Source organism: Natator depressus, chromosome 17 (assembly GCF_965152275.1).
Source record: "Natator depressus isolate rNatDep1 chromosome 17, rNatDep2.hap1, whole genome shotgun sequence".
Taxonomy (NCBI): Eukaryota; Metazoa; Chordata; order Testudines; family Cheloniidae; genus Natator; species Natator depressus.
The window spans coordinates 23,195,959-23,214,541 of record NC_134250.1 but is presented as its reverse complement, the minus strand read 5'-3'; the positions used below and the strand labels follow the sequence as shown (position 1 = coordinate 23,214,541).

At 51.2% G+C, this 18,583-nt stretch overlaps 1 protein-coding gene across 13 annotated transcripts in view; it reads left to right on the top strand.

Moving 5' to 3' along the window:
- Positions 1–18,583, top strand: part of TSPOAP1 (TSPO associated protein 1) — a 233,154-nt gene that overhangs the window by 14,971 nt on the left and 199,600 nt on the right. For 12 of the 13 annotated variants that reach the window (XM_074974827.1, XM_074974826.1, XM_074974834.1 and 9 more), the window contains exons 2-3: positions 5,469–5,576; positions 8,776–8,904. In XM_074974827.1, the coding sequence (XP_074830928.1) occupies positions 5,469–5,576; positions 8,776–8,904 (237 nt within the window). The remainder of the gene's footprint in view (positions 1–5,468; positions 5,577–8,775; positions 8,905–18,583) is intronic. The other variant, XM_074974825.1, reaches the window with a different exon arrangement.

Here is an 18,583-nt window from a genome sequence, read left to right as displayed (position 1 = left end):
TCTTTGCACTTGAATCCTGAGCACCAGGTAGAAAGCGATGATTAAGGCAAGTGGTGGGACTTGAAGTGTCTCTCTGGCTTCCTTGTGTGTCAGATCTCCTTCCTGAGGTTTCCCTCTTCCAGGAACTTGCTGCCTGGAATCTTCTCTTCCTCTCTCCCCTCACCTGCTTCTCTGAGGCATTGAAATTGCTCCCAGTTCCAAAGGGAGAGGGCAGGTAGGGTGGTGTCAGCTTCTGGATCTACAGAAAATCATTCTGAAGAGAGACAGAGGGGAAGAGGCCAAGGGAGCAGTGAAGAACATCAGGGAGAAACACTGGTTTCCACAGCAGCAGCTCCTAGTAGTCATGGCACTGTGGGAAGAAACAAGAACACATGCTTAGTCCTAGTTACTTAGAGACTAGGAGACCCAGGCTATAGGCTGAAAGTACTGGACTGTCCCATCCACATCAGACAGTAGGCCAGGCTGGCTGCAGGGGAACAGTTAAGACTGTGAAGGTACCTTAATGTCACCATTGCCAGATTCTGAGTGCTTCCCTTTGCACTCAGTGGTCTTTTAATGTTGAGGCCTTTTTCAGTGGAATTTCCTACATATTTTAAAAGGGGGGAAATGAAGAAAAGAAGACGTTTTGCCATATTTGGCCATTAGTTGGGTAGCAGCAGAGCACGCTGTCCTGCCCAAGACCTGCAGTGCAGAATCAAGAGCCCTTGCTTCATGGGCCAGGGCCCCGTTCATCATTTCTATTTTATAACTAAGTGAGATGGGTTTCGTGTTTAGGAAAAAATCCAGCTGGAGTTACAAACCAACACCTCTGTGCAGCCAGATGGGGAAGCCATCAGGAAACAACTGTTCTGATGATTGGGCCAAGACTTGGAGTGACCCAATACCTATTGCTCCTGGTGTGGGAGGCATGGGAGTGCCTTCCCTTGAATGGTTTTACGCAGGTTGTGGGGAAAGGTGACCCAGGTAGGGCACAGTAATGAACCCAAAGACAGAGGCTTTAATAAGCAGGTGGAGAGGGATGAATCATTTCTCTCTCCCTGGACATGACAACAGGATGCAGAGACTAGAAAGGAGGGACGAGAGACTAGTCTTGCTCTCTAGACATGCGGAAACTTCGCCTTTCCCTTTTCCTTTTGATAAGCTACAAGAATGCTGTCTCTCATTGAGCTACTGTGAGGTGTTCAATGGGACATGTTAAATCAATCACAGCTTTGGTTTTCACTCCCTTTTCTCTATTTTTAAAAAATCTTATTTTACTAAGAGATCTACTGTTTTGTGTGGGATTTTCACTGAGTCTGTCTCTGATGGCAACCTCTAAGGAGAGAACTAAAGGGTAAAGGGTTTCTGGAACCTAAACTCCCACCTTGGTCAAAAAGGTCTGGATCAAGGGATCTGCTCCCAGTGAGGCGTCGCTTGAGGATATGGCTGGTAACAACCAAGGGGTGTGTGTGCGTGCCAGGAGACCAAGGAGAGGCGAGAGCTGGTGTGTGTAGGTGTGTGTTTGTGGGGGGGAGGGTTTGCAACATTTCATTCCATGCACACCTTTCTAGATCATCTGGAGGAAGGCACGATTTCTTCTAAGCCCTGACTCCTTCTACAGCCACCCTGAGGCATTGTTTCCCTTTCCTAGCCAGAGCAATGTGGGGAGACAGCTAGTTCTGAGCAACTGACCACCTTGGCAACCCTCCACATTAATTGATAATATAGGCAGCGTGGCCATAGAGAGCAGAGCTAGTTGGTCCACATCTGCTGGCAAAGGATGGAAGCCCCGCCCCCACTTCTCTCTGGAAGGCAAATAAAGCCACAAATGTATTAGATTTAAAAACTCGTGATTTGAAGCTACCTCTTGGCTTTCGGGGCTGTCTCATGATTTTTGAACACTTGGAACTCTGGCCATACTGGTACATTGTTTAACTGATTCTCCAGTAACTGAGGAACATTCCATTGTGACTCCCCTGCTTATTACCTACAAAGCCCAGACATGGACTGGCAGGGTGCTAGATCTGTAACAACAGCAACACAGTATTCCAAGCAACAAACAGAACTGCCTCCGAGTTCCTAGGTGCTGCTGGGAAAAGCTTTTGGGCAGATTTTCACGGGGCCTGTGGCTTGTTGTGGTGAGTAGCCAGTCGAAGCTTGACGCTGACATGGTGACAGCTTGCATGCTCATACATCATTTTCAGGACACTGCTGTCTGTGGCATGCCTGTGGCTGGCTGCTTAGTAGCAGGAAGTCAGAACCACAGGGTTATCTATATCCATATCTATAAACAGATCTGCTGTCGTTTTTGACATGACAAAATTCAAGTTACATTTTGAAAATAATTCCTACATATTCCTTCTCTTCTTCAAGAATCCTCCAGCTACAGACCAAGCAAGGGGCTCACCCCCGCTGCATGCCACAGACACATGCACCTTTTGCAACATGACCAGGGGCTGGGGCCAGGAAGCCGAGCTGAAGTAAAGCCTTTGCCCGCTCTCTCAATGAGCCCATGAGCTGGGACTGTCGTTTCCCAGCAGTGAGGCGGCAAGCAGAAGAGTAACAGAAAGACAGAAGATGCATTTTCTGCCTTGCATTTTCTCCCCGCTCCCCATTTCGTGTGCATTTAGTCTTGTTTTGATTTGAAGGGATCAGACATCACCCACAGCAAGCTAAACCAACTGTCACTTTTCCCCAGCCACAAGAGTTAACACCATCTTCAGTGGCATCTCAGAGACTGCCAGGCAGGGGAGAGTCTGAAGGGAATCACAGGCCCCAAACACACGGAGCTGTTCAATAAACAAAGGATTTAGAACACCGCAGCCTTGCTGGGCCCGAGACACAGCCTCTCCCATTCTTATCAATCCCCCCCTCTGCCCGCCCCCAACAACAGCATCTCTGCTCTGCTTCCCGTCCATTAAGACTGCATCTCGCCCCCCCTCAATAGCCCCAGGCAGATTCCTGTGGGAGTGAGACATTTAAAGGTCACATTGGCAGCTGGGGTCAAGCCGCTCCGCTGAAGTCAAAGGAGCAGTGCCAATTGACACCCACTGAGGATCTGCCCATACCGTTTTCATAGAAACCTCTGCTTAGCCCAACTGCTGTTGGGGTCAGGAGGACATGCCCTCCCACCACCCTGGATCATTACTCCCCCATGTTCTTATCCTCCATGCTCCCCATGCCAGGACTCTGCTCCCCCAGGAGTCACTGATCTCCCACTAGAGTCCATGTCCAGCAGCCCCCACCAGAGCCCCATGCCCTTCTGTGGGTCACACGGAATGTATACCCTTCCCTCCGTCTGCCTGGCAGATCGCTGCTCCTGGGGGTGGCTCTAAGCTGCCCTGACAGAATTCAGGGGTGGGGATCAGGCTGTGTGGACGTTGTCTGGGTTACATGGTGGAAGGGAGAAGGAGCTTGTTGTGGAGCTGAGGACTCTGCTGGGCTGCTAGGAAGTCAGTGGACGGTACGGGTGCTGCCCAAAGTGCGCTCAGCTCAGACTGGCTGAGCTGTTCCTCTGTTCTCAAGTCAGGGGCGGCAGAGCCTTCCCAAAAGTGGGGGCCAGGGCCCCCCCCCCGAGGCCCGCCACCAGCCAAGCCAGAAGCCAGAGTGGGGCTGGGGAGCTCTCTCCCACACCCGGGGAGGGGGACCTGAAAGCAGCCCCCTGCCCATGTCCTTGTCCCCGGGTTCCCCACCCAGGCCAGGTGGAGGGACTCAGGCTCCCCACAGCTGCCCGTGCGGCTCTTACCGTGGTTGGCTGTGGCTCCGAGGCCCCTCCCCTGAACCGGACATGGGTCAGAGTAAGAAGAGCTGTGTGGGCAGCTGTGGGGAGTTGGCATGGACCTCAACTGCCTGGGCTCCCTGGCTAGGCTCCAGGGGGGAAGAAGAGGAGCAGGGGGTGGGGTCCTGTGGCAAAAAGTGGACAGGCTAGACCCCCCTGTTCCGATGCGCCTGTCTCAAGTCATATGTGAATCCTCCTGAGGTCTGCTTCTCTGCAGGTCTGAGCTCACCTAGGGATTTTCCAGCACGTGAAGTCTTTAAATCAGGACAGGTGTCTTTCTAAAAGATAAGCTAGAGCTCAAACACAAGGGCTGGGTTTGATGGAGAGATTGTGGGTGAGGTTCTTGGCGCTGTGTTATCCAGGAGGACAGACTAAAAGATCACAACAGTCCCTTAAAAATCTATGACATCGATACCCTTCCCCACTAGCAGTAGTTGTGTTTGTAAAGAAAGGCAAGTGTGTGCAGCGTTCCAGAGGAGCGTCACAATAATGACAGGGTGCTGCTTGCTAGACAGCTGCCTGACCTCCTGACCGAAACCCGAGCTGTGGGGACAGATCTGTTAGCAGGAGAACGAGACTTCCAGGCCAGTGCATTTCCTGCCAAGAGGCAAAGTGGGGCTGGTGCAGGAGGTAATAGTAGGCCAGAAGCTGTCAAGGGCCGGGAGCTATTTCTGCTGCTGAGCTTGGTCTCCAGAAGGACCTGGAGCCTGTGACTTACTGAATCCCAGCTACTCCTTAAACCTGCCTCTTGCAAGCACATCTCCCACCCCCGCAAACTCCCTCCTTGTCTTCATCCCAGCTCCCCCTGCAGCCTCCCATCCCCCACTCAGCTCCCCCTGCAGCCTCCCATCCTGTCCCAGCTCCCCCTGCAGCCTCCCATCCCCCTCCCAGCTCCCCCCTGCATCCTCCCATCCCCGTCCCAGCTCCCCCCTGCAGCCTCCCATCCTGTCCCAGCTCCACCTGCAGTTCCCATCCCGCATCCCAGCTCCCCCTGCAGCCTCCCATCCCCCTCCCAGCTCCCCCCTGCAGCCTCCCATCCCCCTCCCAACTCCCCCTGCAGCCTCCCATCCCCCTCCCAACTCCCCCTGCAGCCTCCCATCCCCCTCCCAGCTCCCCCTGCAGCCTCCCATCCCCCTCCCAACTCCCCCTGCAGCCTCCTATCCTAGCTCCACCTGCAGCCTCCCCTCCCCCTGCAGCCTCTCATCCCATCCCATCCCACCTCCCCCTACAGCAGAGGTCCCCAAACTGTGGGGCATGGGAGGAACATTCGGGGGCAGGGAGGGAGTGTGCGTCACCCAGTGCTGCTCTTGGCCATGGCCCCAGGTGTTGGCCCTGTGCTGAGGGCCCTGGCTGCTGGCCTTGGCCTCAGCTCCACTCCTTGCCCCACCCCCACCCCCTGCTGTGGTCCCAGCCTTGCCTTGGCCCCCTAACTCTTTTCCGCATCCCGCACTCAGCTCCGGCGGGGGAGGGGCACGGACAGGAGTAAGGGAGGGTGTGAGGTAAAAAGTTTAGGGACCACTGCCCTACAGCCTCCCAGTTCCCCCCATCCTTCCTGCCCACACCCATCATGCTATTCTTCAGCCTTTAGGAGGAATTCCTACGATGTGCGGCTGGCAAGTGCAGGACAGTCGGGGTGGGCAGGTGTGCATCTGAGCTCATTGCAAAGTGGCAGTGATGTCCTAGCTTGTCTCTCCCTTCCCTTCCTCCATAGTGTTGTGCTGATCACAGCTACCTGGTGCAGCAGAATACGAAGCTCCTGAGGGCGCTGGAGGAGTCACAGCACTGCTGTGCCAGCCTGAAGGAGGAAAACTGCCTGCTGGTGAGCACGGGAGAGGGGCCTTGGGTGGAGTCTGTGCTGGCTTGGGAGCGCGAAGGAGCATGAGCGGGAGGACGCTGTGCAGGGCCAAGGGATGCATGGCTCTTGTGAACCTCCCCAGGAGCCTGTCAGGCCCACTGACACTCAGAGACCCAATCCCAGGCTGACAGCACTGGGGCGGGGAGGAAGCAGCTGTTGGGAAGAGTCCATGTTGATTTGTTTGCTGACACAGCTTAAGAGTAACAGCAAGGCAGCGGCTCCCTGAGCCAGGCTCCCGCCCGATCAGATCCAAAAGCAAGTCTACGACCACATCAAACCCAGCACCCTGGGCCTGCATTAGTGCCACAGGAGCACTACAACTTCATTGTAACCCGTCTTCACATGCTCATCACTCTCTAGCTCACTGGCAGGAGAAGTTCCACAAGAAAGTTATTTAAGTGGTTTAACTACTGAGCACGACAAAGAGCCACACTGTGTTAGTTCTCCATTGCTCCTGGCTAGGGAAGCTCATCCCAAAGCTTCCAAGAACCACAGCAGTTCAAATCCCTCTCTGGGCACCATTTATAACAAGACTTTGGGATCACCTGCAAGGACTGAACCCAAGACCTCAGGTTCTAAGATCAGCAGCGCGAATGCTCAAGCTGAAGAGCAGAGCCGCTAAGCCTGCCGCAATAGTATACCCATAAACCTTTATAAGTGGTCCAGCCACAAGAGGGCTGTTTTGCCAACAAAATAAAACCACCCCAACGAGAGGCATAAAGCTTTTTGCAGCAAAGTTTGTAGATGCTGCTATTTGACTTGTTGACATAACTGGCTTCCACCAGTATCCCACAATGCCTGCCATGACCGCTCTGCTCACTGTTTTGATCTCTACTGCCCTGCAGGCATGTGTCCCTCCTCTTTCAAAGATCGGGGAAGTATCTGACAGCTGAGCCTGCTGCTCCTTGGGGGAACAAAGAGCAAATCATTGGAACGCAGGGGAAGGCAGACTGCTGCTGCGGGGAGCATGGTGGGGACAGGGACTGCTGCGTTGGTTTGACACCCCTCAGCATGGAGAGCTCACAGAGCTGCTCAGGATGCTGCTCCCCGCAGCTGAGGAGGCTGTGGGAGAGCTCAGTGGGAATCACAGAACCACAGGCAGGCAGGCAGAGTGGGTTGCTTCGGGAGAGACGGCTGTGCCGAGCAGAGCTGGGGGCTGACGTGTGGGTGTGTGTGTCCCTCTCCCCCTGCCTCAGGAGAGGTCGGTCAGCCTTGCTGTCTCCCCCGCCCCAGACACACCACTCTCCTCCCCTCCCCCCGCACACTTCAGTTGAAAAAGTGGCTGGCACTCTACTAGGATGCCCCTGGAACCATGGGACTGAGAAACCTGCATCATGTGAGGCTGTACCTGCCCCATGAGGCATTGCAAACCCTTCCCAAAGCACCCTGCGGCCAGTTGCACAGTGGGATCGCTACCCACAGAGCAGTGCTCTCTGTGTGGATGCAAGAGCTGCTAGTGTGAATGCACCCTGCCGATACAAGAAGCTAGTGTGGACATGCAACAGCGCTTTAATTAAAGTGGCGTAACTTTTGCCGGCAGAACATTGTAGTGTAGACAAGGGCGTCCTTGTAACTCTTACGCCTGGAGCATTGTTAATGTGTCCACCATCAATCGTCAAAAAAAAAAAAAACCTTTACAAACCTTCAGAGGAGTGGCCTGCAATGAGCTGAAAGGTTTACATTGGTCCAAACAACATGTACTAAACATTTGCGGACATTAATTTAATCTCTTATGCTGCTTTATTGTATTTTTACAAAGATCTGAAGAAAGCGCAAACAATCCAAAATGGTGGGTTTGGGACAATGACACCTAAGCCCAGGTTGTTTTTTTTCCTTCAAAAAGCCCTTAAAAATCAACCCCTTTGATATCTGCATTAAGGATTTAAAATTAATCATATCTTTCAAAATACACAGATTTGGGATAGCTTTAGCACCCCACCAAATAAAGAAGCTGGCCAAACCCAATGATGGTGTCACTACTGCTCCCCCGTAATGCCGTGCACGTGCGCTTTAGTAAAGCATTTATCAAACCAGGTCTCCCGAGATCTTACTCTCGACATTAACTCTGATCTCGTCACTGATCGAAAGGGTAAAGAAAGGGTCATGAAAATAGCAGATATGCTGGGGAGCATCCAGCTGGGGCATGGCAGGAGTTGATTTTAGGGCTCATCTTACTTAACGCTTTCTAAAAGAGGAGTAAACAGCCTGTGAATGATGTTGCCAGATGACATTACATTGGGAGCAGTTGCAGTTTATCAGTGAGGACAGATAAATAATAAAAAAGGATTTAGAGAGAATAAAAACATGGGAAGAAAATAAAATGAGATACAATTTGGAAAAATGGAATTAACACACGTGGAGACAAATCATTTGAAACACAGAGACTGATTGGGATGGAGTGTTGGGAAAGCAGTGATCTCTAGAGAGACTGCGGGGAGAGGTAGATGCACATGAGAGATCCATGTGCCGTGGCAGCAAAAGAGCCAAGTGTGATTTGGGGGCAGCTTTTGAAGAAGCTATATGGTGCAAATCAAGGGTGTGGTGTTGGAAGCTTGCAGTCGGCACCATATGGTTGGAAAGCTGCAGATAAACTGCAGGGATCTCAGAGGAGAAAAAACAAATGGTTAAGGAGAATGAAGGGATTTCTATTTGAGAGGAGCTGAAAGTGCTAAATCCTGGCTTGGCTAAGGGATGCTTCGGGGAACAGCGTAAGAGCCTGCAAATGGCCAAAGGATGTAAGCACAGCAGAAGGAGAACTGTGTAGGGTGGCATCCAGGGGCTTAACTGGAAGTCAATGGGATGAAATTAAGAAAGGGGCAATATTTAGAATGAATATCAGGAAAAATAAACTGACAGTGAGGCATAGGAAGCTGTGGAAGAGTCTCAGGGAAATGGGGTAGAAGCCTCAGTACCCAGGATCTGTAAAACTTGAGCAGACAAAATGCTAGAAAATGTAGAAATTGAAGAATCCTGCATTAGCCCCAGAGGATGGACTGGATCTTCTGCAGCCAAGGCCCTTTGATGGCTCTAGTTCTCTGATTGTGTAGTTGTAATGGGGGCCTTGTCTGGACAGGGTGAGATTGGAGATGGAGGCTTGGGGGGCTGTAGGGCTGTGAACAGAGGGTGAGCAAAAGGGCTGTTAACCATTCCACTCATTACTTAGCGGAAGAGCTGCTTTCCCGAGACTGAGGAGAAGGTGAAGCACTTGAAGAGAAAGAATGCAGAGCTGGCCCTGATCGCAAAGCGCCTGGAGGAAAGAGCAAGAAAACTGCAGGAAGCAAACCTCAAAGTAGTAAGTGTTTAACCGTTTGCAGCAGCAGCATGTGGCATGGCACTGCCTGTCCATCCCCTCCCCGCAGGCCTTCAGTGCCCCTAGTTATTCCTAGCAATGATTGGGTAATTGGAGGAGAATGCAAACTGGGGCAGAGTTGGCAGGTTATTTTTCAATACTGCCATCCTGTACCTTTGGCTAATAGGAAGATACAGCATGTGTCCCAGGCAGGCTTCCTTGGAACCCCCCGCGAGAGCCTTGGGGTGCCACAGACACAATTCCAGGAATGACAAAAGCCTGTCTCTCACTGTACCCAGCGAAAGAGAGCAAATTCACCATTCAGGCTGACATTCTCCCCTCAAACTGCCCTGCTGTATTGGGTAACTCAGCTCTACACCCATCCCCATTAACATACCAGCATCTACCAGAGTGTCCCTCTGAGTGTCTTCCCTATCACATTGGTGATAACTGCAGTGTGGCCATGGCATAGTGGGGTGTGGGAACTGGTGGTAATTGTAACCACTGGCTGGCTGGTTTCAGTGGGTTGTCTGCAGTGTGCATGTCCTCAGTGTGCCGGGGGAGATGGAGCACGTGCTGCTGGAGAGGGAGTAGGTATCAGCATGGGAAATGAGAGGGGAAGTGAGGTCATGGTGGATGCAGGTGGGCGAGGTTTCCATGGTGTGTGGGCGTTGCCCTTCATTCCCACATGCACTGTCACAACTGCCTGCCTGTTCAGTTACTTTGGGGCACCAATCACTGGGCTATGTAAGTGCCAGACACAGTGTTAGGAAGAGATAATTTGAAATGGGCACTCACCTTCTGAAGGTTCAACTGCTGCTGTAACTCGGATTTGTTCCCTCCTTCCTTAGGAGGATTAAAAAGATGAACAGGCCATTTCTGTGGGTAATAGAAGATCCCCAGTGATGTGGGAGGAGAGGAGAGAGATCAGAGTGAGACCAACCCTTCTGCTTCAGGGCATCAGCCAGCCTGTCTGACGGGGTAGGAAGAAGCTTGCTGTCCCACGGGCAGGTCCCAGAGAGTATGAGGCACCTAGTCTTCCTGTGACAAGTTCTGTTAAGGAGAAGGAGCCAACCCAGCTCCACCTGTGGACGGAGGCACTGGAACAATGTGTATAGCAGGGTGCTGGGGGCCACTGAACCAAGCTGCAAACCCTGTATGCAATGGAACCACTTCAAGCCAGGGGGTGCTGCCGCAACCCCAGGACCCCTCGTTCTAGCTCCCCTGCTGGTGGCTAGTTAATTGCCTAGGTAGCTGGGCAGCAGTTCATTAGAATCATAGAATATCAAGGTTGGAAGGGACCTCAGGAGGTCATCTAGTCCAATCCCCTGCTCAAAGCTGGACCAATCCCCAACTAAATCATCCCAGCCAGGGCTTTGTCAAGCTGGGCCTTAAAAGCCTCTAAGAAAGGAGATTCCACCACCTCCCTAGGTAACCCATTCCAGTGCTTTTCATAGATTCATAGATACTAAGGTCAGAAGGGACCATTATGATCATCTAGTCTGACCTCCTGCACAATGCAGGCCACAGAATCTCACCCACCCCCTCCTGCGAAAAACCTCTCACCTCTGTCTGAGCTATTGAAGTCCTCAAATCATGGTTTAAAGACTTCAAGGAGCAGAGAATCCTCCAGCAAGTGACCCGTGCCCCATGCTACAGAGGAAGGCGAAAAACCTCCAGGGCCTCTTCCAATCTACCCTGGAGGAAAATTCCTTCCCAACCCCAAATATGGCGATCAGCTAAACCCTGAGCATATGGGCAAGATTCACCAGCCAGATACCCAGGAAAGAATTTTCTGTAGTAACTCAGATCCCACCCCAACTAACATCCCATCACAGGCCGTTGGGCCTATTTACCATGAATATTTAAAGATCGATTAATTGCCAAAATCATGTTATCCCATCATACTATCTCCTCCATAAACTTATCGAGTCTAATCTTAAAGCCAGATAGGTCTTTTGCCCCCACTCCTTCCCTTGGAAGGCTATTCCAGAACTTCACTCCTCTGATGGTTAGAAACCTTCGTCTAATTTCAAGTCTAAACTTCCCAATGACCAGTTTATATCCATTTGTTCTTGTGTCCACATTGGTACTGAGCTTGAATAATTCCTCTCCCTCTCCGGTATTTATCCCTCTGATATATTTATAGAGAGCAATCATATCTCCCCTCAGCCTTCTTTTGGTTAGGCTAAACAAGCCAAGCTCCTTGAGTCTCCTGTCATAAGACAGGTTTTCCATTCCTCGGATCATCCTCGTAGCCCTTCTCTGTACCTGTTCCAGTTTGAATTCATCCTTCTTAAACATGGGAGACCAGAACTGCACACAGTATTCCAGGTGAGGTCTCATCAGTACCTTGTACTAACACCTCCTTATCTCTACTGGAAATACCTCACCTGATGCATCCCAAGACCGCATTAGCTTTTTTGACAGCCATATCACATTGGCGGCTCATAGTCATCCTATGATCAACCAATACTCCAAGGTCCTTCTCCTGCTCTGTTACTTCTAATTGATGCATCCCCAGCTTATAACTAAAATTCTTGTTATTAATCCCTAAATGCATAAACCTCCCCCACTGCAACTTTAGACCATTTCTCCTTGTTCTGTCATCTGCCATCACTGAGAACAGTCTAGATCCATCCTCTTTGGAACCCCCTTTCAGGTAGTTGAAAGCAGCTATCAAATCCTTGCTCATTCTTCTCTTTTGCAGACTAAATAATCCCAGTTCCCTCAGCCTCTCCTCATAAGTCATGTGCTCCAGTCCCCTAATCATTTTTGTTGGACTCTTTCCAATTTTTCCATATCGTTCTTGTAGTGTGGGGCCCAAAACTGGACACAATACTCCAGATGAGGCCTCACGAATGCTGAATAGAGGGGAATGATCACATTCCTCGATCTGCTGGCAATGCTCTTACTTATACAGCCCAAAATGCCATTAGCTTTCTTGGCAACAAGGGCACACTGTTGACTCATATCCAGCTTCCTGTCCACTGTAACCCCTAAGTCCTTTTCTGCAGAACTGCTACCTAGCCACTCAGTCCCTAGCAGCAGGACTGTAGCAGTGAATGGGATTCTTCCATCCCAAATGCAGGACTCTGCACTTGTCCTTGTTGAACCTCAACAGATTACTTTTGGCCCAATCCTCTAATTTGTCTAGGTCCCTCTGTATCCTATCCCTACCCTCCAGCATATCTACCACTCCTCCCAGTTTAGTGTCATCTGCAAACTTGCGGAGGGTGCAATCCACACCATCCTCCAGATCATTAATGAAGATATTAAACAAAACCGGCCCCAGGATCGTCCCTTGGGGCACTCTGCTTGATACCGACTGCCAACTAGACATGGAGCCATTGATCACTACCCGTTGAGCCTGATTATCTAGCCAGCACTCTATCCACCTTATAGTCCATTCATCCAGCCCATACTTCTTTAACTTTCTGGCAAGAAGACTATGGGAGACCATATCAAAAGCTTTGCTAAAGTCAAGGAACAACACGTCCACTGCTTTCCCCTCATCCACAGAGCCAGTTATCTCATCATAGAGGGCAATTAGGTTAGTCAGGCATGACTTGCCCTTGGTGAATCCATGCTGACTGTTCCTGATCATTTTCCTCTCCTCGATGTGCTTCAAAATTAATTCCTTGAGGACCTGCTCCATGATTTTTCCAGGGACTGAGGTGAGGCTGACTGGCCTGTAGTTCCCCGGATCCTCCTTCTTCTCATTTTTAAAGATGGGCACCACATTAGCCTTTTCCCAGTCATCCGGGACCTCCCCCGATCGCCATGAGTTTTCAAAGATAATGGCCAATGGCTCTGCAATCACATCCGCCAACTCCTTTAGCACTCTTGGATGCAGCGCATCCGGCCCCATGGACTTGTGCTCGTCCAGCTTTTCTAAATAGTCCTGAACCACTTCTTTCTCCACAGAGGGCTGGTCACCTCCTCCCCATGCTGAGCTGCCCAGCGCAGTAGTCTGGGAGCTGACCTTGTTCATGAAGACGGAGGCAAAAATAGCATTGAGTACATTAGCTTTTTCCACATCCTCTGTCACTAGGTTGCCTCCCCCATTCAGTAAGGGGCCCATGCTTTCCTTGACTTTCTTCTTGTTGCTAACATACCTGTGGAAACCCTTCTTGTTACTCTTAACATCTCTTGCTAGCTGCAACTCCAAGTGTGATTTGGCCTTCCTGATTTCACTCCTGCATGCCCGAGCAATATTTTTATACTCCTCCCTGGTCATTTGTCCAATCTTCCACTTTTTGTAATCTTCCTTTTTTGTGTTTAAGATGAGCAAGGATTTCACTGTTAAGCCAAGCTGGTCGCCTGCCATATTTACTATTCTTTCTACACATCGGGATGGTTTGTCCCTGTAACCTCAATAAGGATTCTTTAAAATACAGCCAGCTCTCCTGGACTCCTTTCCCCCTCATGTTATTCTCCCAGGGGATCCTGCCCATCAGTTCCCTGAGGGAGTCAAAGTCTGCTTATCTGAAGTCCAGGGTCCGTATTCTGCTGCTCTCCTTTCTTCCCTGTGTCAGGATCCTGAACTCGACCATCTCATCGTCACTGCCTCCCCGGTTCCCATCCACTTTTGCTTCCCCTACTAATTCTCCCCAGTTTGTGAGCAGCAGGTCGAGAAGAGCTCTGCCCCGAGTTGGTTCCTCCAGCACCTGCACCTGGTAAGGGGCACCTGGTCCTAACACAGGTTTGTGGGGGCTCAGTCAGGAAGCCCAGAAAAGAGGAAGGTGCAGAGGGAGAGACTCCGCAGGGGGCTGGGCAGGAAGCTACTCCCAGTGGTGTTTCCCTCGAGAGCAGAGGCTCCCGGAGAGAGGAACAGGCCTGGAGAGAAAGTGCTCCAGAGGAATGAACTGGGTGTTGGACCTCCTGGGGAGCCACTATGGACTGGTGTAGTGGAGGGGAAGATGGGGATCTAGCTGAGTGCCCACCAAGCTGCCAGGCCAGGAAGCCGGCTTTGGGGCTAAAGGGGAAAAACAGGGGTGGAAAGCTTCTGGGGGAGCAGCTAATTGAAGCTTTTGTGTTGCTCTTTCCTGTTAAATGAATAAGGCCCTCTGAAGAGGATGCTCTTTAGTACTGGAAAGGCTGCTTGGACTTGTTTATGCCCTGGGTGAGGGAAACTGAGGAAGGGTCTCACCGATCATGTTGTACCTGATCACAAGGGACACGCTGGGGTGACCTCCATGCCATTACACTTCCCCATGGGCAAATTAGTCCAGAACTACCCACTGGAGGGCTTCTTGCACCTCTGCTGAAGCAGCTGTGGCTGGCCCCTGTTAGAGACAGGCCATTGGGTTACCTGGGCTGCAAGCATGACCTGCTCTGGCAATGCCTTCCTCCCTTCCTGCTCTTTACCCCTTCTCTTAGTTTCTGAGGCTGCCTGTGTGGTTTGCACCAGGCTGTGACCATGGTCAGGCTACTGCACATTCAGCCCCCACCTCAGGGTGTTCTCCAGCCCGGGGCTTTTTGCTGGGAAGATCTTTTGTCTGACTTCAGAGAGGTTCACCCTGGCCTGCTATGGCAAGGGGAGCTCCAGAAGAGGCCAGGAAGTTAGAGTCTCTGACCAACAGGCCTAAGGTAGGCAGGTGTGATGCCAGTGCAGGGGGGGTAGGGCCTGGAGCCTGCCTGGGGTGGGAGGAGAGAGAGGCTGGATCCTGAATGGAGGAGAAGGACCAGGCACCAGGGGCTAGAGTCTGGCCCTGGCCAGGCGGCATGTCTGCAGTGTGCTGAGGAACCGGGAGCTGGAGAGAGTGAGGGGCTGTAGGAACTGGAATGGGAAGAGATGTGCCACACAAGGTGTCGTAACCATAGGGGTAGCCTAAATTCCTCCTGACCTGTAAGGGGTTAAGAAGCTCAAGTAACCTGGTTGGCACCTGACCACAGGAACCAATGGGGACAAAAGATACTTTCAAATCTGGGGGGGGAGGGACGTTTTGTGTTGGCTTCTTTGTTTTCTGTGGCTGTTTGCTCTTGGGACTAAGAGGGACCGGGCATCAATCCATGTTCTCCAAATCTTTCTGAACAAGTCTCTCATATTTCAGACTTGTAAGTAACAGCCAGGCAAGGCATATTAGTTTATCTTTGTTTTCTCAACTTGTGAATTTTCCCTTTGCTAGAGAGGTTTTGTTTTGTTGTAACTTTGAAACTAAGGCTAAGGGTTCCTCTGTGCTCTTTGAATTTTCCACTACTCTGTAGGTTAACTACCAGCCCAAGTTTACCGAGGTGATTCTTTTACCTTTTTCTCTTTAAATAAAATCCTTCTTTTTAAGAACCTGACTGATTTTTCCATTGTTCTAAGACCCAAGGGTTTGGATCTGTAGTCCCTTTGTAACCAGTTGGTGAGGATATATGCTCAAGCTTTCCCCAGGAAAGGGGGTGTAGGCTTGGGGGACTATTTTGGGGGAATGGGACTCCAAGTGGTCCTTTCCCTGATTGTTTGTTAAATCATTTGGTGGTGGCAGCGATCGCAAGGCAAGAAAGGAATCTGTGCCTTGGGGAAATTTTAACTTAAGATGGTAAGAATAATCTTAGGGGGTCTTTCATGCGGGTCCCCACATCTGTACCCCAGAGTTCAGAGTGGGGAAGGAACCCTGACACAAGGTGATGGGAGAGGACGTGATGACAGTCCTGACCAGTGGGTGGGGTAGCCATTGGTTTGGTGTGTGGGCATTAGGTGTCTGCTCCAGGTTGAATTTACTTCCTGGAACATGCCCACACAAGTGGGGGTAGCAGCGTCTCTGCTGAGCATTCAAAGGCAAGCTGTGCGCTTCCTCCACAGCCTTGCTGAGTGGGACCAGTTGCTCACAGTGTGTTAGCCCTCTGCCAGTGGGTGACGCCTGGGGCCGGCGGGGGGGGGGAGCCTTTCTCGGTATACACTGGGCTGAGCTTAGTGCCTCAAAGTCCTTTGCTGAGAGTCTGTGCTGCAGCTCTGCTCACTCGCCAGGCAGGACACAAGGGGTATGACTACGTGTCCAAGCTTCTCCACCACTCAGAACTGCGTCCCCTTCCCCTTCCCCTTCTCCTGGCCAGGGCCTTTCAGAGGCAGAGGTGCAGGCAGAAGCCCCTGCTGCTCAACTGCCAGCAGCAAAGGTCAAAGGCAGCCGAGTCTGCTGGGACAGGGCCTGGGACAAGGAACACCGAGTCTGAATTTAGATGGTTGCACTGATGTGCTGTGTGGCTCGAGGCAGGTCCCTCTCAGGGCCCCTGTGTCTCCCCTGGGAAATGGGTGTCACGTACGCAAGCTCAGTGCTAACCCTGCTCCAAAGCAATACTAGTGAGATCCCCAGCCAGGTCATAGCTTCTCATTAGGAGGAAGAGTCTGAGGCCTGGGCTACACTAGGCACTTACGTTGGTACAGCTATGGGAGAAATCCATCTCTGGAGAGCCACAGCGAAATGGACCTAATGCCTGTCGTAGACAGCACCGGAATTCTCCTGCCGACCTAGCTACTGCCTCTTGGGGAGGTGGGTAGCAACGCTGACGGGAGAACCCCTCCTGCTCGCATAGGAGTGTCTACAGGGCAGTGCTGCAGTGGTGCAGCTGTAGTATTTTAAGTGTAGACATGTCCTGAGGCCAGGTCTACACTGCAGGCTTATAGCAGTATAACTGCATCTCTCAGGGCATCTCCCTGAGCAGCACAGTACACTACCCTAGGCCCGTGTAGACAGTGCTATGTCAGCGGGAGAACTTCTCTTGTCGACATAGCAACCGCCTCTTGTGGAGGTGGGTCAATTGCTTATTAATGGGGGAGGGATAGCTCAGTGGTTTGAGCATTGGCCTGCTAACCCCAGGGTTGTGAGCTCAATCCTTGAGGGGGCCATTTAGGGATCTGGGGCAAAAATTGGGGATCGGTCCTGCTTTGAGCAGGGGGTGGGACTAGATGGCCTCCTGAGGTCCCTTCCAGCCCTGAGAGTCTGTGATTCTGACTACAGCGACAGCAGAGCTCTCTCCTGTTGGCATCGGGCCGTCTGCACTTAAGTGGCACAGCCGCAGCTGTACCAATGCAAGTTTTGAAGCGTAGACGAGCACCCACACTGAAAGGCAGGAGCAGAACAGCCTTGACAGAGCAGATAGCGCTGCTTAGAGACTCGCCTGCTCAATCAGGGCATCTTCAGCCGTTTGCAAAAGTCATCTGGCAGATGGTTATTTCCCCTGGTTCAGTCTCCTGAGCACCCAGGAAGCCTTGGCATGGTTTGGGGGGAGAAACATAGAACTGGAAGGGACCCTGAGAGGTCATCTAGTCCAGTCCCCGGCACTCATGGCAGGGCTAAGTATTATCTAGACCATCTCCGATAGGTGTTTGTCTAACCTGCTCTTAAAGACCTCCAATGACGGAGATTCCACAACCTCCCTAGGCAATTTATTCCATTGCTTAACCACCCTGACAGTTAGGAAGTTTTTCCTAATGTTCAATTTAAACTGCCCTTGCTGCAGTTTAAGCCCATTGCTTCTTGTCCTGTCCTTGGCAGTTAAGAAGAACAATTTTTCTCCCTCCTCCTTGTAACAACCTTTTATGTACTTGAAAACTGTTATCAGAGAGCTCTCCTGTCGGCATAGTTAATCCAGCTCTGAAAGAGGTGGCAGCTATGTCAACAGGAGAAGGCAGGACAGGCACTGTCTGGATACTGGAATTGGGTGCGTGCCACCTCTCCTTCTGCAGTCCCCATGAGAAGTGAGACTAGGATCATTACTTTTTAAATAGTTGAAAACCCCTTATTGAACCACCCTGAGGTGCAGGTACAGTGGAGTGACTGGGGTCGCTGTGTGATTGTACTGCTGGAAAACTCTCTGCTGTGGGGTTGTGCCCTTTCTGAAATGTCCATTGTAAGCTCCCCCCGTGGGAGCTTTCTTTGCAAGTTCTCTGTGCAGCACAAAGCACCTTTCAGGGACTGGGCAAAGAAATCAACAGCATCTCATGGGCACTGTTGCCTGTCACTTGTGGATAAAGTGGGGCATCTGAGATGCAGAAATAACATGGACCAGTAAAACTCCCCCTTTTCCTCCTCAAACTGCATCAAAAATCTTCTGTATCTCTCCGGAACAGGAAAGGCTCAGTGGGTTTCAATGAGCACCAGAAACACACACACCTGATTTCAGAGTGTTGGAACATGAATACTCTGAGCTGCTAACCTCAGAGAAACAAAATGTATAATGGACAACTTGATTTCTAGCTGGTCTAGTTACAATACACCAGCCTTGTGTAATAAGGGAATGTGTGGGAGGCATCTGTGCACTGTTGCTGTGGCAGGCGTATATTTAAAGGGAGAGGTGCTGAGGAGTTAGCATTTGGTTGCTAGAGGTGGCTTCAGTGCTCGGATATGCTGCAGCACACTGGGCCTGCCTAGTGATGCAAGGTCCCCTGAGCATGGAGATCCTGCTGCTCGATGATTTGATATATGAAAGGAGTTAGAAAACAAGAGTTTGTACTGAGTTATCTATCCCCTTTGCACTGACGGAGGAGGAAATTCACACTGGGGGTGGGAGTCACCCGTGAGCAGGTTTCTATTAAATCCTGAACCTTGGGAACTGGCTTCGTTTTGCAGTGGTGCAGAGAACTTCGATTTTGCCAAGGCTGCCCCTTGTGTAAAGGCTGTTGAGCGTCTGGAGAAGAGCAGAGGAGCCTGGCCATGACTGATGGCTGCTTTGCCAGCACTCAGTGATTAAGGCT